The sequence below is a fragment of the Mesoplodon mirus genome, assembly GCF_964341445.2.
Source record: "Mesoplodon mirus genome assembly, chromosome: 15".
NCBI classification, from domain to species: domain Eukaryota; kingdom Metazoa; phylum Chordata; class Mammalia; order Artiodactyla; family Ziphiidae; genus Mesoplodon; species Mesoplodon mirus.
In genome coordinates this window covers 82,280,721-82,308,486 of record NC_138991.1, presented here as the reverse complement: position 1 = coordinate 82,308,486, position 27,766 = coordinate 82,280,721, and the positions used below count along the sequence as shown (strand labels likewise).

At 50.1% G+C, this 27,766-nt stretch overlaps 1 protein-coding gene across 1 annotated transcript; it reads left to right on the top strand.

Annotated features, from left to right (window-relative positions):
• Nucleotides 1-77: 77 nt before the first annotated feature.
• Nucleotides 78-11,666, top strand: CST8 (cystatin 8; the record flags this gene model as incomplete). Its single annotated transcript, XM_082644551.1, has 3 exons — nucleotides 78-305; nucleotides 9,741-9,854; nucleotides 11,583-11,666. The coding sequence occupies 3 exons, from the start codon at nucleotides 78-80 to the stop codon at nucleotides 11,664-11,666; spliced, it is 426 nt and encodes a 141-aa protein (XP_082500677.1).
• Between the last annotated feature and the right edge of the window lie 16,100 nt (nucleotides 11,667-27,766).

The window sequence follows — 27,766 nt, the reverse complement described above, 5'->3', positions numbered from 1 at the left end:
GGGTGCAGACGCAGCAGGGCCTGGCCAGCCTTGCGAGGACAGGAGGGACTCGGCCGTGCCCCCTGGGCTGAGGGGCCATGGCCAGGCTCCGCCCCGGCCTGCTGCTCCTGATGGCCACGCTGGCCCTCGCGTCCAGAGGTGTCCAGGCCTGGGGTTCCTCGAAGGTGGTGAGGAAATTCCAAGATGTCCCCGAATCCTACGTATACGTGCAGCAGGCACTGTGGTTCGCCATGAAGGAGTACAACAAGGCCAGCAAGGACAAGTACACCTTCAAGGTGTTGCAGATTCTGAAGTCCCAGGAGCAGGTTGGTGGCTTTCACTCCCCGTTCTGTCCCCACACTCGCCTTTGTGGCAGGGCTGTCGTCCGTGGAGAGAAGCTGAGAGACACCTGAGCCAGCATTTATGAACTTTATTTTAGGGGGTTTTGGAAGAAAGTTAATTAAACTTCCTCCTTTATCATTCTGGGGTAAAACATAATATATCCATTCAAATAACTTAAACTTAGTTATAGCCACATCAGAAAACACAGGTAATGAGCCCAGAAGGGCTCCTGAAGGGGTCAAGTTTGGGACAGTTTGAGCTGATATCATCAACCTAAGTGGCTACAGGGATGGACTATAAGACATTTAACAAGTGAACAAACTCCACATCCAGCTTTCACTGTAAAAAGGAACCAGGGCGGAAGGGAAGGCTCTTTTTTTTACAGAAAGATGCCTACTTAGAGATGTGAAAGAATATGAAACTAGAAAATCGCCTTTTGTAACCACCATGGTAATAACTAACTCAGGCCGAAGATCAGCAATGAATCCTCCACCCGGTGTGGGGGGAGAGGGGGAGGGGGAGGGGGAGGGAGGAGGGTGGACCGCTATAGGGATTGCTTGTTAATTAATTACAACCAGGACACATGGGACAAATTGACACCGTGTGCCTCTGACGTGACATCACTGCAGGGACACAGCGTCGCCTGTATACGGTGTTCCTGCTCCAAATGCCTGAGGGTGATCTCGAGGGACAATTAGACGAGTCCGTATTATGCGGCGTTCTCTAAGACCACTTAAAAATATCAGTGCTGGGCTTCCCTGGTGGCGCAGTGGTTGAGCGTCCGCCTGCCGACGCAGGGGACACGGGTTCGTGCCCCGGTCCAGGAAGATCCCACATGCCGCGGAGCGGCTGGGCCCGTGAGCCATGGCCGCTGAGCCTGCACGTCCGGAGCCTGTGCTCCGCAACAGGAGAGGCCACAACAGTGAGAGGCCCGCGTACCGGAAAAAAAAAAAAAAAAAAAAAAAAAAAATCAGTGCTGTGAAAGACGGGGAAAAAGAAGGAGACGGTTCTCATTAAAGGAGGCTTAAGAAACATGACGTTAAATGCAAAATGTGATCCTGTATTGTCTCTTAGATTTAAAATTATACTGTAAAGGATGTTCTTAGGGCAGTTGGAAGGATTTGAACACGGACCATGTCTGAGAAGAGTGCATTGAACCAGCGCTGTGTTTCCTGAGAAAGAGGGGTGTCCTGAGGTTTATGCAGGAGCCCGAGATGGGAGGTGGAGGGGTGAGCAACGAGAGGGGTCGGCAGAGGGTGAAGGGGCCCCACTGGGCCCGGGTTACGTGTGACGCCGGCCTGACCTACACCTCTGCCCCCTTCCTCCTCCACTCGCCCCATCTGCCCTCTAACCTGCGCTGCCCACCCTCCAGCCACCGCCAACCTGCCTCCGTTTCCGGTTTTCTTATGTGGGTAGAAGTTTCACTCAGCGTCTGGATCCCCTAAGAGGCCGGGACCCCTGGCTCCTGGCCACCTGCACAGGTTGTGGGCCCCGGGTTCCTGCTGGTTCTCCGTGTGGCCCCAGTTGTGTGGTTTGTGTTTTTAGGCAGTGACACCTGGTCCAGGATGTGCGTCCCCAATGGGTGGCTGAAGTAAAACCTCATGGATGTCGATGCCCCAGGGGGCTCAGATTTGGTACTTGTTCTTAGTGAAGTTCCCGTCTTTCCCAGGATTAGTCCACTTTCTTGGACATTTTAATCTGTGCTCTCCATTTACAGAAATAGAAATACATGGTTCTGCTTTAAAGGCAGGTATTTAATAATAAAATAAACCAAAGACCCACATAGCTCAAGACTAACGAATCATTTCATAGTGTTTGCTACTTCTTTTCACGAATGTACATTTTTTGTGTGTGTGGTTTTCTTTTTTTGCTTTTTTTAACCAGATAGCACCATTTATTAAAAAGAGCATTATTTCTACACTATACCACAGTGTCACCCCTGCCAAGCATGAGGTATTCTGCAGATGTAGGACTCTTTTCTATTCTTTTTTTTTTAATTTTTAAATTTAATTTTATTTTTTATACAGCAGGTTCTTATTAGTCATCCATTTTATACACATCAGTGTATACATGTCAATCCCAATCTCCCAATTCATCACACCACCACTCCCACCCCCCACCGCTTTCCCCTCTTGGTGTCCATACATTTGTTCTCTACATCTGTGTCTCAATTTCTGCCCTGCAAACCAGTTCATCTGTACCATTTTTCTAGGTTCCACATATATGTGTTAATATACAATATTTGTTTTTCTCTTTCTGACTTACTTCACTCTGTATAGCAGTCTCTAGATCTATCACGTCTCTACCCAATTTCGTTCCTTTTTATGACTGAGTAATATTCCATTGTGTATATGTACCACGACGTCTTTATCCATTCGTCTGTCAATGGGCATTTAGGTTGCTTCCATGACCTGGCTATTGTAAATAGTGCTGCAATGAACATTGGGGTGCATGTGTCTTTTTGAAATATGGTTTTCTCTGGGTATATGCCCAGAAGTGGGATTGCTGGGTCATAGAGTAATTCTATTTTTAGTTTTTTAAGGAACCTCCATACCATTCTCCATAGTGGCTGTATCAATTTACATTCCCACCAACAGTGCACGAGGGTTCCCTTTTCTCCACACCCTCTCCAGCGTTTGTTATTTGTAGATTTTCTGATGATGCCCATTCTAACTGGTGTGAGGTGATACCTCATTGTAGTTTTGATTTGCATTTCTCTAATAATTAGTGATGTTGAGCAGCTTTTCATGTGCATCTTGACCATCTGTATGTCTTCTTTGGAGAAATGTCTATTTAGGTTTTCTGCCCATTTTTGGATTGGGTTGTTTGTTTTGTTAATATTGAGCTGCATGAGCTGTTTATATATTTTGGAGATTAATCCTTTGTCCATTGATTCATTTGAAAATATTTTTTCCCATTCTGAGGGTTGTCTTTTCATCTTGTTTATGGCTTCCTTTGATGTGCAAAAGCTTCTAAGTTTCATTAGGTCCCATTTGTTTATTTTTGTTTTTATTTCTGTTACTCTAGGAGGTGGATCAAAAAAGATCTTGCCGTGATTTATGTCAAAGAGTGTTCTTCCTATGTTTTCCTCTAAGAGTTTTATAGTGTCCGGTCTTACATTTAGGTCTCTAATCCATTTTGAGTTTATTTTTGTGTATGGTGTTAGGGAGTGTTCTAATTTCATTTTTTACATGTAGCTGTCCAGTTTTCCCAGCATTACTTATTGAAGAGACTGTCCTTTCTCTATTGTATACCCTTGCCTCCTTTGTCATAGATTAGTTGACAATAGGTGCGTGGGTTTATCTCTGGGCTTTCTATCTTGTTCCATTGATCTATATTTCTGTTTTAGTTCCAGTACCATATTGTCTTGATTACTGTAGCTTTGTAGTATAGTCTGAAGTCAGGGAGTCTGATTCCTCCAGCTCTGTTTTTTTCCCTCAAGACTGCTTTTGTTTTTTGGGGTCTTTTTTGTATCCATACAAATTTTAAGACTTTTTGTTCAGTTCTGTAAAAAATGCCATTGGTAATTTGATAGGGATTGCATTGAATCTGTAGACTGCTTTGGGTAGTATAGTCATTTTCACAATATTGATTCTTCCAATCCAAGAACATGGTTTATCTCTCCATCTGTTGGTATCATCTTTAATTTCTTTCATCAGTGTCTTATCGTTTTCTGCATACAGGTCTTTTGTCTCCCTAGGTAGGTTTATTCCTAGGTATTTTATTCTTTTTGTTGCAATGGTAAATGGGAGTGTTTCCTTAATTTCTCTTTCAGATTTTTTCATCATTAGTGTATAGGAATGCAAGAGATTTCTGTGCATTAATTTTATATCCTGCAACTTTACCAAATTCATTGATTAGCTCTAGTAGTTTTCTGGTGGCATCTTTAGGATTCTCTATGTATAGTATCATGTCATCTGCAAACAGTGACAGTTTTACTTCTTCTTTTCCAACTTGTATTCCTTTTATTTCTTTTTCTTCTCTGATTGCCATGGCTAGGACTTCCAAGCCTATGTAGAATAATAGTGGTGAGAGTAGACATCCTTGTCTTGTTCCTGATCTTAGAGGAAATGTTTTCAGTTTTTCACCATTGAGAATGATGTTTGCTGTGGGTTTGTCGTATATGGCCTTTATTATGTTGAGGTAGGTTCCCTCTATGCCCACTTTCTGGAGAGTTTTTATCATAAATAGGTGTTGAATTTTGTCAAAAGCTTTTTCTGCATCTATTGAGAGGATCATATGGTTTTTATTCTTCAATTTGTTAATATGGTGTATTGCATTGATTGATTTGTGTATATTGAAGAATCCTCGCATCCCTGGGATAAATCCCCCTTGATCATGGTGTTTGATCCTTTTAATGTGTTGTTGGATTCTGTTTGCTAGTATTTTGTTGAGCATTTTTGCATCTATATTCATCAGTGATATTGGTCTGTAATTTTCTTTTTTTGTAGTATCTTTGTCTGGTTTTGGTATCAGGGTGATGGTGGCCTCATAGAATGAGTTTGGAAGTGTTCCTTCCTCTACAATTTTTTGGAAGAGCTTGAGAAGGATGGGCGTTAGCTCTTTTCTAAATGTTTGATAGAATTCACTTGTGAAGCCACCTGGTCCTGGGCTTTTGTTTGTTGGAAGATTTTAAATCACAGTTTCAATTTCATTACTTGTGATTTGTCTGTTCATATTTTCTATTTCTTCCTGGTTCAGTCTTGAAGGTTATACCTTTCTAGGAATTTGTCCATTTCTTCCAGGCTGTCCATTTTATTGGCATAGAGTTGCTGGTTGTAGTCTCTTAGGATCCTTTGTATTTCTGCAGTGTCTGTTGTAACTTCTCCTTTTTCATTTCTAATTGTATTGATTTGAGTCCTCTCCCTCTTTTTCTTGATGAGTCTGGCTAGTGGTTTATCAATTTTGTCTCCCTTCTGAAAGAACAAGCTTTTAGTTTTATTGCTCTTTGCTATTGTTTTCTTTGTTTCTATATCATTTATTTCTGCTCTGATCTTTATGATTTCTTTCCTTCTGCTAACTTTGGGTTTCGTTTGTTCTTTTTTCTCTAGTTTCTTTAGGTGTAAGGTTAGATTGTTTATTTGAGATTTTTCTTGTTTCTTGAGGTAGGCTTGTATAGCTATAAACTTCCCTCTTAGAACTGCTTTTGCTGCATCCCGTAGGTTTTGGATCGTTGTGTTTTCGTTGTCATATGTCTCTAGGTATTTTTTGATTTCCTCTTTGATTTCTTCAGTGATCTCTTGGTTATTTAGTAACGTATTGTTTAGCCTCCATGTGTTTTTGTTTTTTCCTTTTCTTCCCCTGTAATTGATTTCTAATCTCATAGCATTGTGTTCAGAAAAGATGCTTGATATGATTTCAATTTTCTTAAATTTACTGAGGCTTGATTTGTGACCCAGGATGTGATCTATCCTGGAGAATGTTCCGTGCACACTTGAGAAGAAAGTGTAATCTGCTTTTTTTTGATGTAATGTCCTATAAATATCAATCAAATCTAACTGGTCTATTGTGTCATTTAAAGCTTGTGTTTCTTTATTAATTTTCTGTTTGGATGATCTGTCCATTCGTGTAAGTGAGGTGTTAAAGTCCCCCACTGTTATTGTGTTACTGTTGATTTCCTTTTTTATAGCTGTTAGCAGTTGCCTTATGTATTGAGGTGCTCCTATGTTGGGTGCATATATATTTATAATTGTTTTATCTTCTTCTTGGATTGATTCTTTGATCATTAGGTAGTATCCTTCCTTGTCTCCTTTAACATTCTTTATTTTAAAGTCTACTTTACCTGATATGAGTATTGCTACTCCAGCTTTCTTTTGATTTCCATTTGCATGGAATATCTTTTTCCATCCCCTCACTTTCAGTCTGTATGTGTCCCTAGGTCTGAAGTGGATCTCTTGTAGATAGCAAATATATGGGTCTTATTTTTGTATCCATTCAGCCAGTCTATGTCTTTTGGTTGGAACATTTGATCCATTCACATTTAAGGTAATTATCGATATATATGTTCCTATTACCATTTTCTTAATTGTTTTGGGTTTGTTTTTGTAGGTCCTTTTCTTCTCTTGTGTTTCCCACTTAGAGAAGTTCCTTTAGCATTTCTTGTAGAGCTGGTTTGGAGGTGGTGAATTCTCTTATCTTTTGCTTGTCTATAAAGCTTTTGATTTCTCCATTGAATCTGAATGAGATCCTTGCCAGGTAGACTAACCTTGGTTGTAGGTTCTACCCTTTCATCACTTTAAGTATATCATGCCACTCCCTTCTGGCCTGTAGAGTTTCTGCTGAGAAATCAGCTGTTAAGCTTATGGGAGTTCCCTTGTATGTTATTTGTCATTTTTTCCTTGCTGCTTTCAATAATTTTTCTTTGTCTTTAATTTTTGCCAATTTGATTACTATGTGTCTCAGGGTGTTTCTCCTTCGGTTTATCCTGTACAGGACTCTCTGCACTTCCTGACTTGGGTAGCTATTTCCTTTCCCATGTTAGGGAAGTTTTTGACTATAATCTCTTCAAATGTTTTCTTGGGTCCTTTGTCTCTCTCTTCTCCTTCTGGGACCCCTATAATGTGAATGTTGTTGCATTTAATGTTGTCCCAGAGGTCTCTTAGGCTGTCTTCATTTCTTTTCCTTCTTTTTTCTTTATTCTGTTCCGCAGCAGTGAATCCACCATTCTGTCTTCCAGGTCACTTATTCGTTCTTCTGCCTCAGTTATTCTGCTATTGATTCCTTCTAGTGTAGTTTTCATTTCAGTTATTGTATTGTTCATCTGTGTTTGTTTGTTCTTTAATTCTTCTAGGTCTTTGTTAAACATTTCTTGCATCTTCTTGATCTTTGCCTCCATTCTTTTTCTGAGGTCCTAGATCATCTTCGCTATCATTATTCTGAATTCTTTTTCTGGAATGTTGCCTATCTCTGCTTCATTTAGTTGTTTTTCTGGGGTTTATCTTGTTCCTTCATCTGGTACATAGCTCTCTGCCTTTTCATGTTGTCTATCTTTCTGTGAATGTGGTTTTTGTTCCAAAGGCTGCAGGATTGTAGTTCTTCTTGCTTCTGCTGTCTGCCCTCTGGTGGATGAGGCTATCTAAGAGGCTTGTGCAAGTTTCCTGATGGGAGGGACTAGTCACGAATGTACATTTTATTTCTTAGTGGACTGTCAGGTCAAATGCAGGTAAGGATGCAAAAGAATCAGGTAGAAACAGGTTCAAAAAGAGGCTAGAACAGAAGTGTTTAAAACTCCTTGGAATTCCAGCTACAAAAAAATATATTGAAGAAAGGAGGTAAGGAAGAATGCACCACCCCCCAAACAAAAATAACTCCTAATGAAAGCGAACAGAAAAATGCTGGGTGAAAATTCAGATAAAAATAACATATGCCCAGGAGCTATAGAAAGAAAACTGTTCTATTCCATTGGATGATTTAAGTTAAAAGTGCAAAGATCTTTATCAGCAGTGGCCACTAACAGCCTGAAGCCAAACCGGCCCACTTCTCATCTTTGTACATCCCGTGAGCTACAAATGATTATAAGAAACAAATGAAGGAGACTATTTTGTGACATATGAAAATTACATTACATTGAAACTTCAGTGTCCATAAACACAATTTTATTAGAACACAGCCACACACACTTTTTGAGGGTCCTCTGGGCTGTATTTGTGCTGCAAAGCCTGGAATATTTCCTCTCTGGCCTTTGAAGAGAAAGCATGTGGCCGCCTGCTCCAGTTCATAGCTGACTGGGGTTCTGCTGCTGATTTCACACACGGCGAAGACTTGTAGGAAAGACCGCCAATGGCAGCCTGGAGCCATGTTTACTTTGTGCTAGATCCAGTGGCTTTCTGTAGGCACACTCAGGTTTTCAGGTTCACATAGGAGGAAACCGGCACAGAGAGGTTTAGTAACTTGCCCAGGGTCACACAGCTACTAAGTAGAAGAGCCAAGATTTAAACCCAGGCTGCCTGCTCCTAATCTGTCCATACTATTGCCTCTGAGTGATGCTGGATGGGATGAAGGTGATGGGACGTTGCAGCCAGCCAGGAGGGGACGGTGTCACAGGAGGCCAGGAGAGTCAGAGAGGCCTGGCCATGAAAGGAGTGAGGGGCTGCCTCCGAAGCTGGATCCCCATCTGCCTCCCTTTCCTGGGCAATTGGGGGTCAAGACGGAGCTGGTGGTCAGTCAGTGATTGTTGAGTGTGATTTGGGAAAGTCTGTTTTCTTGATAATTTTCACTTGGAAATATAACTCAAAACTAAAGCACTCCTTCTCAGCTGGGCATGGATTTTGCTCCACAGGGCATTTTTGGCAATGCCCAGAGATGTTTCTGGTCATCACAACTGAAGGGGCTGCTACTGAGATTGGGGTGGTGGAGGCCAGGGATGTGGGTCACCACCCTCCAGGCACAGCACAGCCCGCCATGGCCAAGAAGGACCCAGCTCCAAATGCCAACAGAGCTGAGGCAGAGAAACTTAATATCCAGTCATGAAAAATGCGCTAGGGGTACATTTGGAAGTAGTTGAGGTAAAAAGTGAAAGTGACCACTGATTTCTTGCATCCCCCATGGACTCAGCAATCCTGGGGGCACCCCGCAAGTGTCCTTTCAGACATTTAGATGCATAACTGAAAATTTTAAAGTATACTTTATATTCATGAAACTGTACTTAAAATTCTGCCTACACCCATTTTGTTCAATGCCCAGGTGACTTTTCTAGAACTTCCAAAATGTTTACTATATTTTCCAAATTATCTCTTATTCTTCTGGGCTCAGTTATGGTGCTTAACTAACTTGGTCATTCTCATTCACATGCTCTCTCCCTGACGTCTCGTAAACTTTGTTTTCCTGTTCATTGTTTAATCATGAGAGTGGACATTTGCCATTGTTCATCTGCATTTCCTTGTGAGACCCTTCTTGAGTACAGTGCTGACGGGAGCTCTGCATGGGGAGGGGAGGGGAGGGGAGGGGAGGGGAGATGCCCAGAAAGTCAGGGATTTGGGAGGGTATATGACGTGGAAGAAGGCAAGGATGACTAAAACTACCAAAGCTTTAAAGGGAATCGATACACTCTCAGTGGATTTCGATGAAAATGCTGTTTATTTCCCAAGCTCCAATGAGCAAACCATTAGTTTTCCCAGGAAAATGGTCTTTAGGGGAATAGTTTTCTTGCTTTATTTTGGTGACAGTTGTCATTACTTTAAAATTAAATACCATAATGAGAGAGGCTGAGAAACAGAGAGAGAGAGAGAGAGAGAGAGCAAGGTAAGAACCACCTCCACGTTACCCCAAAACTCTGGCCAAAAAAAAGAAAACTGTAGGAGAGAAGGAGGTGAGAAGACATCTTTTGCCCTAAGCAGTCAGTGACATGTTTGTTTATCAGAAATGACAATTGATACCACATATTCTTTTATGATCTCTAACTTTAAATTACTCATGGACAGGTCACGGATAGTTTGGATTACCTTCTTGAAGTCAAAATTGCCCGGACAATGTGCAAGAAAGCTTCAGGGGAAAATGAAAACTGCTTAGTACAATGGGATCCCAAAACGCAGAAGGTAGGTGCTAAGATAGAGTTCAACAGCCTTGGATCATCTTGCTCAAAATCACCTGTTACCCTCCAAGGGTTCCTCCCAGTCTCTGCCCTTGCACGGATCATGGAACTCCTAGAGATGCCCCGTTTCTGACCTCATATAGATTCGAGCTTATCTGTTTTCTTTATTTATTGCGACTTAGAAAGGAAGAAAGGGTAACTACCCGAGCTCCTTGGAAAATAAATTTTAAAACCTGATACTGTTTTAAATAGTAATAGGCCCTATTCATTTAGTAGAAAATTTAGAAATTTTCCAAAGTATTAAGTAGCTTAAAATCAACTACAGAAGAAAAAAAAATCAACTAAAAATACCTTTATGGAAAGTTTACTGCCGTCAACTTATTTTTATGTATCCTAGTTTTTTCTATATTTTACATTTGTATTTTTGTGTAGTGGGGATCACACTGTACACTGTTCCACAATTTAGATTTTTATTTAATAATACAATCTAAGGATTTCCCAAACCGTAAAATTATTTGAGGGCATTATGTAATGAAACTATTTGACTTCGTTTAATGGTGTTTCCACATATTATTTAGTCAACCCCTGAGAAATGATTATTTAAGTTTTTCTAATTTTTAGCTATTATGAACAGTGCCATAATGAATATTCTTCTTTATTTCTGTTTGTGTGTATATCTGATTATTGTTGCCTTGTGGGCAGAGTTCCAAGAAGTTGAATTCCTTGTCCAATATTTTTTCACCTCTTAAAGATTTTTAACATGTTAATACAGTGCTAAAGTATCCTCTATGGTTGATTTTAATAATTGGGTTTTCAATCCCTTTATTTCGCGATTGTTTCCTGTCTACCCTGGCGATCACAAGTTAAGCAATTAGTTAATCCTCTGGTAAGCACACTACCTGCCCTCCCTGCCCCTCCTGCCACTGCCAGGAACCAGCTCCACCCATCCTGATGCCCCTCCGGCCTGGACACCCCACCAACCTGGCCTCAGTTCCTCCGTGGCCTGTCTGGGTTACTGGTCACTTGGTCCTATTTCCCCCTCAACCTGGCCCCTCAGTCTGTGTATCTTATGCAACTTCACTTCTACTGGATGTTGCCATAAAGAGCTATTCGTCCTTTATATTTTTATTCTAACTGAATAAAGATTTTAGGTGAGAGGAGGGACACAGTGATCTCATCCATACCAGGAGCCTGGAGCCCTGCTCCCTCTGCAGGCCCTGTGTCTCCTCCCAGCTCCCCAGCTGCAAGCTTTCCCTGGTGGAATCTGGCCAGACTCTGACACCGCTTTCCAAGGCGTGCAGGACCCTGGCTATTCTTGTGGTGCTATCTCCCCTGGGAAGGACCCACTGGGCCCTCCACGCTGCGTGGGGTCTCCATGGGCTGCAGGAAGTTGGCATGTCTGGAGAAGGGCCAGAGCTGGACACGAGGATTTCTTGAGGATAATTGGTCCTGGGCTCCAACTATTACTCACCTGGAGCAAATGGAGCCACAACCGTGATGGCTTCAGCTCTCAGGGAGGTGAACCGATGGGGGTCCATCCCAGTCATGAGTCTGGCTGCTCTGCCATTGGGCCAACAGCTTGGGGGTCTGTAGAGGCGTGGCTGGCTCGGACGGCCTTTTGGCCCTCTTGAAGCCAAATCCTGGCACCTGGAAATAGGAACTTCTGGGATTTTCTGACTTGTGTTTTTTGCAATTTTTCTTACAAGCTGGTTATTGTTTTTGTCTCTTTTAGATGTTTCATTGCACCTTTATTGTGGCATCGAAACCCTGGAACTTTGAACTCAATATGCTGAAGGAAGAATGCCAGCCTGTCTAATGGTCTTCTAGCACATTCTGTCGCTCTCATGAGCATTTAAAGAAGCAAAGACACTCGCAAAACATTTAAATAACACATCTGACCTATTGACTTCATTTTGTAGCCTTCTTGCTTTTTTGTGCATTCTTCAGGGGTGGAGGCTGAGAATGCGGTGCCGGGCTGGGTAGTGTCTTCTGCTTGCTCAACGCATTTACCAGCAGGGGCAGTCTGCTCCCAATGAATGGAAGAGAACCTGAACCTGTTTCCTTATTTCACCAAACTCTGGGCACAAGCTACTTTTCACTGACAGCTCTTTGTGTGGAACTAATAGGGAGACCCACCCCTCCACTGCTTCAGGCTGGTGGGTAGTTTCTGCAAGGCTCTGAAGATGCATTGAGAAGGTCCATCCATGGCTTTCCACAGAAATATCCCTGCCCAGGACTCTGGAAGACACAGCAAAATGGCTTTAGAAACAGTTTTAAGCCCCCTGATCCAACCTGGGAGCTAGCTGTATCATTTAGAGATTTGTGTTTTACTTTTGGTTTTGAATTGAGGCAGAAAAATGCAAGAGGGATGGTACACGGAGAGTAGGCTGCATTTGTGCATGTGTGTGTGTGTGCTCGCACAGGGTAAGAGGTATAATCTAATGCTGCGTGACTCATCACCCTGCCCTTGGTGCTTAAGCAATGTATTTATGTCTCCGTGGTGTCTGTGCACCAGGGGTCTGGGGTGGCTTGGCTGATGTCACCTATCCTGAGGTCACACTCAGGCTCTGACAGCACTGCCCTCGTCTGAAGGTGAGTTTGGCCCCGGAGAACACACTCTCCAGGCGGCTTACCCTCCCGGCTGCTGGCTGGCGTTGGCTGTCGGCAGGTGGTCTCTGCTATCCTCAGTGTGGGCCTCTCCACTTGGCCTCTTGTGTGCTGGGTGAGGGGGATGGGTTCCTCTGGACAGAGTGTCCAAGAGACGGGGATGGAAGCCACGGCGCGCTTGGTGACCCAGCTTCAGATGTGACACACCATCACCTCTTTGTGTTGTTGGTCACCTAGATCAGCTCTGGTTCAGTGTGGGAGGGGAGGCTTAAAGACGTGATGACCAGGAGATACGCTTCAGCAGAGGCCATGGAGGAGGCGGGCTCTCGCTGTGTGTGTGTGTGTATGTGTGGGGCTGGGCTGAGATGGTGAAGCGGGTCAATATGACAAGAAGGAAGCATGTTCCAAAACGTAGGTGTGGAAAATACAGCACTGGTGTGCAGGTGAGGGCCAGCCAGGTAAGTGTCAACAACCACACAGGAGCAGGTCGAAGCCCACCTGGCTGACAGGTGAACCCTCCCTGGGACTCCTCCTCTGGCAGGACTTGCCTGCGGTGAGCATCTGTGAGGGGTGGGCTGGACAGCGGGGTGCCTGATGCTCCTGAGGGGAGCCCACCGCCAATGCAGGACTTGGGGGAGAAATACCTCCGTTCTTTTTTATAAATGACAGCGTAATTGACCTACAACACTGTTAGTTCCAACTGCCCAACAATATTCCTCTATGTTACAAAGTGAGCCCCAAGATAAGTCTGGTTACCATCTGTCACCCTACTGATACAGAGTTATTACAGTATTATTGACTGCCCCCATGCTGGACGTTTCATCCTTGTGTCTCATTTATAACTAGACTTTTGTACCTCTTAATCCCCCTCACCCTTTTCATTCACCCCCCTCCCCCCAGCATAGATCATCAAGAATTTGGGGGGAAAAAAAGGAGAAAGAGTCACAGATGCACCTCCAGCAGGGCATGTTGCTTTCCCGGGCTGACAACCGCGACGAGGAAACCAGCGTCCAAATCCCACGGCTGTTAAGCTCCCTGGGAGTCTGGGGACCAGGGCTGGGGGAGGTGCAGACGGGGGAGCGGGCTGAGGAGTGTACAGGGAAGGGACGGCCAGCTGCTGGGTGTGTCCCTGCGTCCATCACCAGACAGCCCCGCCCCTTCCTCTCCACCGGAGAGGCCCGGGCAACTGCAAAGTCCTCCCAAGGTCTCCACTTGCTTATTCCTTTGTGTTGAGTCCTTATTTATTGAGTCCCAGGGCTGTGCCTGGACCCTGACATGTGGGAAAGCTGAGGAAAGTGTCCGAATCTGCCCCTGGTAGATGGGCAAGTGGGCACAGAGCAGAACACAGGGTCTGGAGGCAAGGCATTTGGTCACTGATGCTGCATTTCCTTTCATGGCCCTCTCGATGCCCAGCTGCAAGCCTTGGTGACCCAGAGCCTATGGCCGACAGGTCAGCAGCTAGGAGGGCAGAGTCCCCACTAGTCTCTCGTTTCAGGAGAGGGGGGTGCCTGCCTTAGCTGTGGGCTGCGCTTGGAGCCCAGCAATCCTGCCTCTGCCTCCGGCGGGGTGTTGCCCAGGCATGGACAACAGGGCCAGAAACCCACTTCCCTGATTCTTCAGAGCACAAATTCCAGTGGGAGGAAGGGGCCCAGCACACACCATTCCAGGCAGAGGTGCGCAGGGTCAGGGAGGAGGCTCCTCCCACCAGGACAGGTCCCTCAGTCCACACCTGTGCTCACCAAGCTAAGCAGCACGGGTGTCCTACCTTCTGGACTAGTGAGGGATAGTGGGGTCGGGACAAACCCAGGCCCTGCAGCTCCCCCCCAGGGGCAGATGCACTGGCGAAGCCCCACGCGTGTGGGCTGACAGGCAGCGCACCAGCCCTGGCAGAAGCCGGGTTTGACGCCCCTCCCGGGGTCCCTCCACAGCCCCAGGAAAGGGCTGAGCTCATGAGGGGCCGGGCGGCTTCCCCACATTGGGGTGACCTCAGAGGAGACCCTTTCCCAGGAGTTGCTTGAGGAGAATTGCGGCGTCGATTCCTTGGAAACACGATGAGAACCACAGTGCGTAAAGGATCCTTTAAGCTTCCTTTGGTGGAAACAGCCAGGAGTCAGGAAAGGCCTCAGAGGGAGAAGGAGGAGGGGTGGGGGAGGGTCTTGGAGAGCAACTTGCCTGGTCCAGGCCCAGGTGGCAGGGGGACAAGAGCACAGCTGTGCCTATGCTGAGCAACGCCCACCAACAGCGAGGATGCCCGTGTCGGGGCTCCCCTTGGCTCTGCTGGGGTCACGGGCCTGGGAAGCCAGCCAGGTGTGTGTGTAGGACGCATCCTGAGGAAGTCCTCACACTACACCAAGGGTCCCCTCTCCAGGAGACCCTGCGACACACACTTGGGAGCAGGTTTTGACTCAGGATGTGATCGCGGCAGCACCAGGAGAGGAGGCAAGGAGGGAGACGGTCCACGTGGCTGCTACCAAGAGTCCCAGGACAGCCACGGGCTTCTGCACACCCACCTCTGAATGGCCGCCCTGGGGCAGGGATGCTGAGCCCGGAGACACAGCTCAGACGCACCCGTGCTCCTAGCTTGTGCCACCTGCGGCTGGCTCAGGTGTCCACGGGGGAGAAACCCACCCCCTGGGCCGAGCCGGCTGCCCTGCTGGCAGGACGGCCTCAGCTGCCCAGCCCCCAACCTCTGGAACCAGGCGGCACAAAGCTGCTTGCAGTGCGGATGTTTAATGACCAATTCTACGGGAGGAAATGACAGGGAGGAATGTCCACATTGCCCGGATGGGACACCCAGACACCTGCTCGTACAGAGGACGGAACCAGAGCTGCTCAGCCACTGAAGGGCCACGACAGGGCATCACTGGTGCCCAGGAGGAGGACAGCGGAGCCCAGGCGGGTATGTGGTCTCACTCAGGGGAGCCCTCCGAGCAGGTGTTGTTCAGGAGTTGAAACCTTGTTCTCCAGGGTTCAGTGTCGATTGTAAAGAAGCAGGTGATGGTCTGCGGGACAAAGCACAGGGACAGAGAATGGCGGGAGGGGCCTTGGGAAGCATGTGGCTCCAGCTCTAAAGCCAGCATCCCCCCAACCTTGCCTTCCTGGGGTGGGCAGCTGGGGGTGCAGGCTCTGGCCCTGAGTCCTGGATGTTCCCGACCTGGGACTCCTCTCTCCTGACCCCAGAGGCACCTGTGGCTCTCTCCTGACCCCAGAGGCACCTGGGGCATTCTCCCCTCTCCAGCTCTGTGGTCTTCAGGGACCCATCCCCCAGGATGTCCCAGTGTGACCCATGCCCCCAGCGTCCCAGCAGGGACTCTGATCCAACTCGGGTTTGTCCCGGGGCGGGGCTCACCCGTCTTATCACCAGGGCAGGGCCTGGGAGGGAGGGCAGGGGGGCTCCTCAGCTTCCAGCCCTCGGGCTCTGGGTCAGTGGCAGTGGGACCCGAGAGGGGGCTACTCGGCCAAAGTGATGTTGTTGCCCCCCCGCACTTCTCCTGAAGGCAGGGAAGGGAGGTGGGTGAACACCAGGGAGGGGACATTCCCGTCTCTGGCCCAGGTGACCCGGACCCAAGTGGTCAGGAGCACCCTGACCCCAGTGTGACCTGGGGTGCAGCGTCTAGACAGGCCAGGGGCATACAAGTGACTGGGGCTGGCCTGCCTGGCTGGGCTCCATCCTGCAAATGCCCCTCCGTGTCCCTTGGAATGGCATTGTCATCACTCCCCACACCCCCTGCCCCGAGGCAGCGTCCACGGCCGTGTAACCTGAGGGCCGCTGTTGCGTGTCTTACGTGGTTCACGTCTGGACTTGCTTGAAACGAACAGTTGTCAGTGTCTTCGTCAAATTTCCCACACCTGGTTCGGCTGAGCTGCAGCTCCGTGGAGAACACGAAGTCAAAATCAACCTGGGTTTGTACAGACACTTAAGTGGACACAGCCTTCCTGCCCGTTATGTAGCCAATAGATTAGATCCACGCAGTGTAGGCAGGACAGGGACCTGAGGAGTGGGGTTCTGAGTCTCAAACTTTGCTGGATAGATCAGTGCTGAGAAAGGGAGATTCCCCTCTGTGCCCCCTTGTCACCCCTTTCACCTGCCCTACAGCAAGACAAATGCCACACAAAGCTACTGCTACACACACACACACACACACACACACACCCCTCTCTCTCTCACACACACATACTCACAAGCACACACAAGGACACACAAGCACACACAGGACCAGAAGTTCTTCTACCGTGGAGTGTTCTCAGTGTTCGTGTCTGCAGCACCGTGAAAATCACACCCCTGGTTGCATTCTGTAGAGACTGTGTTGCTAGGGGAACATTTTAGGGTTAAGAATGCCCTCTGGGAAGAGTGTAAATCACACTCTGTCCACGTAGGTGGGGACCCAGAGGGAGCCCAGAACACGTGGAGTCAGGAGAGGCTGTGAGCTCCCAGAGGCTTCTCAGGACAAGGGAGGCCTGTGACTCCCGAGCCGCTCTCCCCCTCCCTATGTGAATGTCTCTGTGTATCTCTCTCTCTCTGATTTTCTTAAATTAACCTATCTTAATGTTATTTCTTTGAAATCTGTTCGAAATCTCTCTAATCCAGTATTTTCTGTCTGTCTCTTTTTTAACTAAATAGCTTTATCCCCTCTTAGTCCATATTTGGTCATTCTTCATTAAACAAGGTCAGAAATGATGAAAACTGAAAATACACCTTGCATGTGAGTAGACTGACTGAAGTTTAAAACGTTCCCAAGTTATTTCTTTTATAAAAACTGAAACCAACCGAATAGATTGTATTAATATTTCCCTCTACTTTACAGGCTTCAAACGATGATCAAGATCCCTTGTTAAGTCCCCTACTGCCGCTGGCCCTTCGTTAACAGCAACGGGGGAGGATGTGGTACCTACCGGCTCCTTCCACGACCTCAGGATGCGCACCACCTTGTAGGCATTGCTGTCCTGGCTCCTCTGGTTGAATACGTGTCAGCCGTACTCCACTGTGGCAAGGAAGTAGTTCTCTGAGGCTCGTTGGTCATCATCATTCGCTTCCTCTTGGGAATCCTGGTCTTGAGTCACCAGGAGCTGGGGACCTACGAGAAGCAGGAGCAGGGCCCAGGGCTGAGCCCACCTGAACCTCCACTGCTGACACAGCATGGCTGTGGGCACCCGGACACCCAGGCTTCGCCCTTCCCTGCGCCGGCTCCCACCCAGCCTCCCTGAGCATTGGGCCAGTTCATCTGCTCTGGGACATACTCCTGGCCCTGGTCCTCCCCTCTGGCGTCACACCTTGTCCCTTCCCTCTTGTGACCCTGCCTCCTCCATCCAAAGCTGATAAAACTGCCTCCTGTTCAGGAAAGAGAAGCGAGGCCCAGGCACGGTGGGTGGAGAAGGACCAGCCGTGGAGGAAGGACCCCGGCAGCTGAAGCCCAGCCATATGCTTCCCTCAGCACCTCAGTGGGAGGGGAGGCTGAGTTTTGTGTCCCAGTTTCGGACGCTGAATCAAGGTCAGAATTGCAAGTGATTTAAGTAGAAGGGGGTCCCTGGACACAGCAGTAGGTGAGGGTCAGTGAGACAAGGACGGACAGAGCCAAAGAGCATGAGTGGCCCAGAGCCGGCTCTGTGGGTGACAGAAGGCGACCTGCAATGGCTGGGAAGGATTCCAGAACTCCTGCCTGAGAATCACCGGCCTGAAGGGAGGGGGTCTTGGCTCCGTGCGGTGTAGGCTTCCCTAGGCTTCCACTTCCTTGGTGCTATCCCCTTGCTGTAGGCAGACCAGCCTCGTGACAGAGAGGTGAGGAAGGCAGGAGGTGCTGACAGCTGCCAGCGGCCACGGGCAAGGATGGTCCACGAGGGCTTCTGCCGTAGAGGGGAGGGGTTTTTTGTTCGGATTGGGAATCCAATGCCAGGGGAGTCAGAGACAGAGGAAGGAGCCTGGGGACGGGAAAGATGCCAGGTCATCAGCACCTGGTCATTTTCTCCCGAACACAGCTGCGCACAGGTACTGCCTGTGACCAAGCTCTGACAACGGGGTGAGGAGGCGGGTGAGGAAGTCACGTCCAGGTCCATGACACCCCTATGTGCTCGCCAGGACAGCCACGTGCAGAAGCCAGGAGGGATTTCAGCACCGTGATTATCAAAGGCCTCTGAGGTCGGCTAGGGAGGAGCCCCAGCAGGAGTAGGTGGGACACAGGCCTCAGGCAGGTGGGCGCCAGGAGCCCCTCACCTGAAGGACACATCCCTCCTCCAGCTTGCCCACCTGGGTCACCGCGACGCCCTCCCCTCACTCACAGGGGATGCATGGGACACCCCCCGCCCCACACAACCTGGGCTCCCCCATGCTGGAGCTGCACCCACTGTCCTTTCTGGACCCCAGAAGCATGGGGTGTCCGACTCAGGGTCCCTCTCACGTTAGGACACGGGGGGCAGACTTGTTCCCGTTAACAAGACTTCCCCACCTGGTGTAGACATCTGTAGAAGTCCCTTCTTGTTGTCTGATTCCCTCACCTCCATCACTAGTCAAATGACACCTAGGAGAATGTCCATGGCAATGGTCCAGCTCAGGACGGGATGGAGTGCTCAAGCCTCCATAGCAAAGTGGCCTAGGTTATGGGCATAAGAGACATCATGAATCATGAGCTCTAATGCTCTGATGGATAAAGATAATGTGGTATGAATACAAAATGGAATATTACTCAGCCACAAAAAAGAATGCAGTTCTTCCAGTGCAGCAATGTGGATGGACCTAGAGAATATTATGCTTAGAGAAATAAGTCAGACAGAGAAAGACAGATACTCTGTATCAACCTATATGTGGAACCCCCCAAAATAATACAAACAAATCTATAAGCAAAACAGAAACAGACTCACAGACATAGAAAACAAACTAGTGGTTACCAGTCAGGAAGAGCATGGGGAGGGGCAAATGAAGGGTAAGGGATTAAGAGAGAGAGAGTACTATGTATACAATAGATAAGCAGCAAGGATATATTGTATAACACAGGGAAATCTAGTCATTTCCTTGCCATAACTTTGAGTGGAGTATATTTGAAAAACTGAATCATAATGTATATACACCTGTAACTAATATAATATTTTAAAGCAAATGTAATTCAATAAAAAATACATAGAAAAAATTTTCACAGTAGAACTCCTTGTGATAGTTGTAATTAGAAAAACTTCAACAGTCAATTCTTAGGCATTGACTAAATATGAGAATGACTTTTGAGTGTTAGAAAGACACCGGCAGTGAGGGAGTCAGTGCGGGTGACAGGGGGACAGGCTGTCAGAGTCAAAGCCCCTCCTCTCCCTGACAAGAACAGTCTGCTCACTGATGCCGGGCTTCTGGAAACCCACCTTGTTCTCTGTCCCCAGGCATGGTATTCTGACCCTTTCCCTGATCCAGTGTGGCCCCCAAAAACCATTCTCAAGCCCCCAGCCCACACAATGAGTGACTTCTCATTGTGACTCTGCTGTGGCCACTCCCGGGGACCCTGAACTGTGCTACTCAACGTGTGGACCAGAGGCAGGGAACGGCACCATCCCCTGGGAACCGACTATGAGGCACATTCTCTGGGCCTGCACAGACCTGCTGGGTCAGGATCCTGGAGGAGGGCAAGGCCCAGGGTTGGGGGCATCCACAGACCTCCGGGGGATGCTGGGCCCCTCAGAAGTTCTCCAGTAGCTGCAGACAGAGGCAAAGTCTTGTCTGGAAAGGGTGTGTGTGTCATCATCCCAGAGCTGGTTTGTGCCCCAGCTGGAGGCTGTGACGGTCTCTTCCTCGGACGCAAACCCAGCACACAGGAGTTGTGTGCCCGCTGAGCTGTGGCCCCGAGGCGCCGAGACACTGGCGTCTCCTGCGGACTCAGCTCAGCCTGCTGAGCGCCTTGGCTTCCTCCCCTCTCTCTGCTTCCCCCTCACTCACTCTGCCTCCTCCGGTGACACCCCGTGACAAAGGGGCACCCTGGGCCCAGGGTGTGTCAGTGGCCACCCTCCGGTCACACCTCTGGAGGGAGAGTGTGTCCGTCAGCGCGAACCCGGGGCGGAGGGATTGTGTCAGGGAGACGCAGGGATTTGGCGGGAAGCTCCTGCTTCCAGAACCTGCAAGTTCTGTTTCCCGGCACCCGCCCAGGGGCCTGGGCGCCCGTGTTCCAGAACTCGAGGGGGCTGGGGGCCGTGGGGGACAAGGACACACCTGCACTTGTCAAGACCTCGGCCCTCTGCTGCTTTCCTAGCGTGAATACACTTCCCCTCTGGGCAGGCCGCCTCTGTCACCCACAGAGCCGGCTCTGGGCCACTCAGCCTCTTGGGCTCTGTCCGTCCTCTTCTCGCTGACCCTCACCTACTGCTGTGTCCAGAGACCCCCTTCCAGTTCAACCCTTTGCAATTGTGTCCTTGATTCAGCGTCCGAAACTGGGACACAAAACTCAGCCTCCCCTCCCACTGAGGTGCCGAGGGGGGTGTATGGCTGGGCTTCAGCTGCCGGGGTCCTTCCTCCACGGCTGGTCCTTCTCCACCCACCCTGCCTGGGTCTCGCTTCTCTTTCCTGAACAGGAGGCAATTTTATCAGCTTTGGATGGAGGAGGCAGGGTCACAAGAGGGAAGGGACAGGGTGTGACGCCAGAGGGGAGGACCAGGGCCAGGAGTATGTCCCAGAGCAGATGAACTGGCCCAATGCCCAGGGAGGCTGGGTGGGAGCCGGCTCAGGGAAGGGCGAAGCCTGGGTGTCCGGGCGCCCACAGCCATGCTGTGTCAGCAGTGGAGGTTCAGGTGGGCTCAGCCCTGGGCCCTGCTCCTGCTTCTCTTAGATCCCCAGCTCCTGGTGACTCATGGCTGGCAACCCCAAGGGGAAGGGAGTGGTGAAGACCAAGCAACCTTGGAGCTTTACTTCCCTGCCACTGTGGAGTACGCCGTACATGTATTCAACCAGAGGAGCCAGGACAGCAATGCCTACAAGGTGGTGCGCATCCTGAGGTCGTGGAAGGAGCCGGTAGGTACCACATCCTTCCCCCTCCCCCACTGGCCCACACCTGCTGCTAATGAGGGTCGGGAGGGGGGTGTCATCAAGGGATCTCTATCACCATTTGAAACCCATAAGATAGAGGGATAAACTCTATTTGGTTAGCTTCAGGTTTTATTAAAAAAATAACTTGGGAATTTTTTAAACTGTCAATCTACTCACATGGAAGGTGTGTTTGTAGTTTTTGTCATTTTTGACCTTGTTTAATGAAGAATGACCAAATATGGACTAAGAGGGGATGAAACTATTTAGTAAAACTAAGGAGCCAGACAGAAAATACTGGATTAGAGAGATTTAGAAAAGATTTCATGGAAATAACATTAAAATAGGTTAATTTAGGAAAAACAGAGAGAGAGAGATACACAGAGATACCCACAGAGGGAGGGGGAGAGCGGCTCGGGAGTCACAGGCCCCCGTGGTCCTGAGGAGTCGCTGGGAGTTCTCAGCCTCTCCTCTGACTCCACGTGTTCTGGGCTCCCTCTGGGTCCCCACTTACGTGGACTGAGTGTGATTTACACTCTTCCCAGAGGGCATTCTTGATCCTAAAATGTTCCCCTAGCAACACAATCTCTACAGAATGCAACCAGGGGTGCGATTTTCATGTGGGCTGCAGATACGAACACCGAGAACACTCTGCAGGAGGGGCACTTCTGGTCCTGTGTGTGCGCGTGTGTGGTGGGGCGCTGGGGCATCACTCCCTCTGCACCTCTGGCTTGAGTGACAGAAGGAAGGCAGGATGCCCTCCACGCTGCTGGGCTTCCCTCCGTGGACCCTGGAGCTGGTCCTGGCTGGTCCTGCCGCCCTGCGCCCTCCAGCTGGGCCTCTGTCTATGGTCTTTGGCCTGGAGTCCAAGACTGACTCTGGGTGTTGGGAATAAAGGCTGGGATGGAGCCAGAAGACACTGTAAGGCTGGAGGACCAGGGAGTGGAGAAGAAGACAGAAGCCTTCCGAGTGCACTTTGTGAGAAGGGGTGACGTTTCACAGAGCCATTGTCCCAATCCTGTGAGTGTGCCTGTGTGCTTGTGTTCTTGTGTGTGTGTGTGTGTGAATGTGTGTGTGGTGGGGGGCAGGGAATGGGTCCACGTCAAGGTCTGTACAAACACAGGCAAATGGCATCGTGTTCTCCATGGAGCTGCAGCTCGGCCGAACCAGGTGTGGGAAATTTGACGAAGACACTGACAACTGTTCGTTTCAAGCAAGTCCAGACGTGAACCACGTAAGACACGCGACAGCGGCCCTCAGGTTACACGGCCGTGGACGCTGCCTCGGGGCAGGGGGTGTGGGGAGTGATGACAATGCCATTCCAAGGGACACGGAGGGGCATTTGCAGGACGGAGCCCAGCCAGGCAGGCCAGCCCCAGTCACTTGTATGCCCCTGGCCTGTCTAGACGCTGCACCCCAGGTCACACTGGGGTCAGGGTGCTCCTGACCATTTGGGTCCGGGTCACCTGGGCCAGAGATGGGAATGTCCCCTCCCTGGTGTTCACCCACCTCCCTTCCCTGCCTTCAGGAGAAGTGCGGGGGGGCAACAACATCACCTTGGCCGAGTAGCCCCCTCTCGGGTCCCACTGCCACTGACCCAGAGCCCGAGGGGTGGAAGCTGAGGAGCCCCACTGCCCTCCCTCCCAGGCCCTGCCCTGGTGATAAGGCGGGTGAGCCCCGCCCCGGGACAAACCCGAGTTGGATCAGAGTCCCTGCTGGGACGCTGGGGGCATGGGTCACACTGGGACATCCTGGGGGAGGGGTCCCTGGAGACCACAGAGCTGGAGAGGGGAGAATGCCCCAGGTGCCTCTGGGGTCAGGAGAGAGTCCCAGGTCGGGAACATCCAGGACTCAGGGCCAGAGCCTGCACCCCCAGCTGCCCACCCCAGGAAGGCAAGGTTGGGGGGATGCTGGCTTTAGATCTGGAGCCACATGCTTCCCAAGGGCCCTCCCGCCACTCTCTGTCCCTGTGCTTTGTCCCGCAGACCATCACCTGCTTCTTTACAATCGACACTGAACCCTGGAGAACAAGGTTTCAACTCCTGAACAACACCTGCTCGGAGGGCTCCCCTGAGTGAGACCACATACCCGCCTGGGCTCGGCTGTCCTCCTCCTGGGCACCAGTGACGCCCTGTCGTGGCCCTTCAGTGGCTGAGCAGCTCTGGTTCTGTCCTCTGTACGAGCAGGTGTCTGGGTGTCCCATCCGGGCAATGTGGACATTCCTCCCTGTCATTTCCTCCCGTAGAATTGGTCATTAAATGTCAGCACTGCAAGCAGCTTTGTGCCTCCCTGGTTCCAGAGGTTGGGGGCTGGGCAGCTGAGGCCGTCCTGCCAGCAGGGCAGCCGGTTCGTGGGGTGGGTTTCTCTCCCTTGGACACCTGAGTCAGCCGCAGGTGGCACAAGCTAGGAGCCCAGGTGCGTCTGAGCTGTGTCTCTGGGCTCAAGGGATGACCGTCGTCCTCAGACGGGCATCAGCACAGCCTGGCAGGGAACCGTCAGTGCAGGGTGGACCCAGACAGGGCCTCAGACCCCTCAGCACCTGCCCTGGGGTCTTGCTCACACACACCCACTGGTCCAGGATGTTCGGGGCGGGGCAGAATGTAGGAGGGGCTGCAGCGTCCACTGAAGGTGGGCCCACCCACCAGAAGCTGCAGTGTCTCCTGGAGCCTCTTAGAAACATGCAGCCCCAGGGTCTCTGGACTTTTGGATAAGGAGGCTGCATTTTCTCCAAACCCAGGGACCATGGACAACCAAAGCTGAGAGGTGCTGGTGATGCCAGTGATATGGAGACCCTGCGCAGATCACCCAGAACAGGGCTGGGCAGATGTATCCGTCATGGGAGAGGCAGGAGCAGGGCGCAGGGCTGAGCCCACCTGAACCTCCACTGCTGACACAGCATGGCTGTGGGCGCCCGGACACCCAGGCTTCGCCCTTCCCTGCGCCGGCTCCCACCCAGCCTCCCTGGGCATTGGGCCAGTTCATCTGCTCTGGGACATGCCCCTGGCCCTGGTCCTCCCCTCTGGCGTCACACCCTGTCCCTTCCCTCTTGTGACCCTGCCTCCTCCATCCAAAGCTGATAAAATTGCCTCCTGTTCAGGAAAGAGAAGCGAGACCCAGGCAGGGTGGGTGGAGAAGGACCAGCCGTGGAGGAAGGACCCCGGCAGCTGAAGCCCAGCCATACACCCCCCTCGGCACCTCAGTGGGAGGGGAGGCTGAGTTTTGTGTCCCAGTTTCGGACGCTGAATCAAGGACACAGTTGCAAAGGGTTGAACTGGAAGGGGGTCTCTGGACACAGCAGTAGGTGATGGTCAGCGAGAAGAGGACGGACAGAGCCCAAGAGGCTGAGTGGCCCAGAGCCGGCTCTGTGGGTGACAGAGGCAGCCTGCCCAGAGGGGAAGTGTATTCACGCTAGGAAAGCAGCAGAGGGCCGAGGTCTTGACAAGTGCAGGTGTGTCCTTGTCCCCCACGGCCCCCAGCCCCCTCGAGTTCTGGAACACGGGCGCCCAGGCCCCTGGGCGGGTGCCGGGAGACAGAACTTGCAGGTCCTGGAAGCAGGAGCTTCCCGCCAAATCCCTGCGTCTCCCTGACACAATCCCTCCGCCCCGGGTTCGCGCTGACGGACACACCCTCCCTCCAGAGGTGTGACCGGAGGGTGGCCACTGACACACCCTGGGCCCAGGGTGCCCCTTTGTCACGGGGTGTCACCGGAGGAGGCAGAGTGAGTGAGGGGGAAGCAGAGAGAGGGGAGGAAGCCAAGGCGCTCAGCAGGCTGAGCTGAGTCCGCAGGAGACGCCAGTGTCTCGGCGCCTCGGGGCCACAGCTCAGCGGGCACACAACTCCTGTGTGCTGGGTTTGCGTCCGAGGAAGAGACCGTCACAGCCTCCAGCTGGGGCACAAACCAGCTCTGGGATGATGACACACACACCCTTTCCAGACAAGACTTTGCCTCTGTCTGCAGCTACTGGAGAACTTCTGAGGGGCCCAGCATCCCCCAGAGGTCTGTGGATGCCCCCAACCCTGGGCCTTGCCCTCCTCCAGGATCCTGACCCAGCAGGTCTGTGCAGGCCCAGAGAATGTGCCTCTTAGTCGGTTCCCAGGGGATGGTGCTATTCCCTGCCTCTGGTCCACACGTTGAGTAGCACAGTTCAGGGTCCCCGGGAGTGGCCACAGCTGAGTCACAATGAGAAGTCACTCACTTATGCGGGCTGGGGGCTTGAGAATGGTTTCTGGGGGCCACACTGGATCAGAGAAGGAGTAAGAATACCATGCCTGGGGACAGAGAACAAGGTGGGTTTCCAGAAGCCCGGCATCAGTGAGTAGATGGTGCCTCTGGGGGGAGAGAAGGGGCTTTGACCCTAACTTTCTGTACCCCCCTCACCCCCGCCCGACACTGACTTGCTTAGAGCTGCTGTCTTCCCGGGAGCAGGCGCTGTGAACGCTGCCCAGGCCTCCCCTCCTCGGGGTGCCCAGGTGCACGAGACCAGCTCACATCCCATCCTCCCCCGACTCCTCCCTGAGATCTTGGCCTGGCCCTCGGCAGTGAAAGCTCAGAGCCCTAACCACTGGACTGCCTGGGAATTCCCTGTGATTTTTTTTTTTTTCAATCAGGTTCCATGGTCACCGTTCCCTGGTGTCCAAGCACAGGACTCAGTCCTGGCTGGAAGATGTCATTTTGCCATTTGGTGTTTGCAACAAAGAAGCAAGGCAATATGATCAGGTGTGAGAAGCAGCCAGATGTGCAGGAAAACCTGAAAGAGGTTGCGTCTCTGGACTACCATTCAACCTCGAAACAGAAGGACGTTGCATTAATGTGGATGGACCAGGAGGAAATTTTAGTGAAAGAAGCCAGACATAGGACAAAACACTGCTTGATTCCACTTTCATGAGGACTCCAAAGTACTCAAAGTCACAGAAGCAGAAAGTGGAATGCTGGTTCCCGGGGCTGGAAGGAGGCAACTGGAGGGGATATTGGTCAGAGGATATAAATTTTACTTATAAGATGGACAATTTCTGGGTGTGTGCTCTATGACATAGGTCCTGGAGCTGACACTGCTGCGGACTCACACCTGGGCTGAAAGGTCAGATGTTGAATGAGTGCTCTCAACACCAGAAAAGAAAAACATTAAATAAAAACGTGAAGGTGATCCGTGTATAGCCTGGACAGTGGGAGCTTTCTCACATAGATCCCAACCTCCAAACTCTTTTTTTTTTTTTAGCTTAAGATTCTTTTATTTTATTTATTTTTTGTGTGTTAATTTCTGCTTTATAACAAAATGAATCAGTTATACATATACATATGTTCCCATATCCCCTCCCTCTTGCGTCTCCCTCCCACCCTCCCTATCCCACCCCTCCAGGCGGTCACAAAGCACCGAGCTGATCTCCCTGTGCTATGCGGCTGCTTCCCACTAGCTATCTACCTTACGTTTGGTAGTGTATATATGTCCATGCCTCTCTTTCGCTTTGTCTCAGCTTACCCTTCCCCCTCCCCATATCCTCAAGTCCATTCTCTAGTAGGCCTGTGTCTTTATTCCTGTCTTACCCTTAGGTTCTTCATGACATTTTTTTTCTTCTTAAATTCCATATATATGTGTTAGCATACAGTATTTGTCTTTCTCTTTCTGACTTACTTCACTCTGTATGACAGACTCTAGGTCTATCCACCTCATTACAAATAGCTCAATTTCATTTCTTTTTATGGCTGAGTAATATTCCATTGTATATATGTGCCACATCTTCTCAACCTCCAAACTGTTAAGTGTAGACATTGGATGTGTGCAGCTTTTGTCTGTCAGTCATCTTTTCCATAAAGTGATGTAACCAAAAAAATCCACAACAGGTTATCCGTTTCCTCAGATGGTTGTAAGTTCACTAAAACTGCAAAGGAAACGGAAGGGACGTGGCTTTTTTTGCAGGAGAGTAAATGTGCAGGTGTAGGGGTGAGATGAGGTGGTCAGCAATTGTAGGAACGTCTCAGTGGATTTTCGGGGGGAACAGGCTGTGGAGACATGAGTGAGTCCTGACACACACCTGGATGGATAGCAAGTATCCCGACAGAGGCCAGCAATGCCCACAGTGGCCACTCACACTTTGTCACCAGAGGAGCCTGAAAAACATGGGTCTGTCCTGTGCATGTCCTGAGGGCAAGCAGCCCTGTGCATTCAAAGCGGGTGTCCACACACACTCTCATACAAGGGACGGTGTGGACCCCTGTGCACAGCATCCCTACTCTCAGTGCAGCCCAGGAGAGGACGGCGTGGCCACAGCCAGCCCAGGACACAGCACATGGACACGGCTGGCCCTGACAAATGTGTACAGAGCCCCCG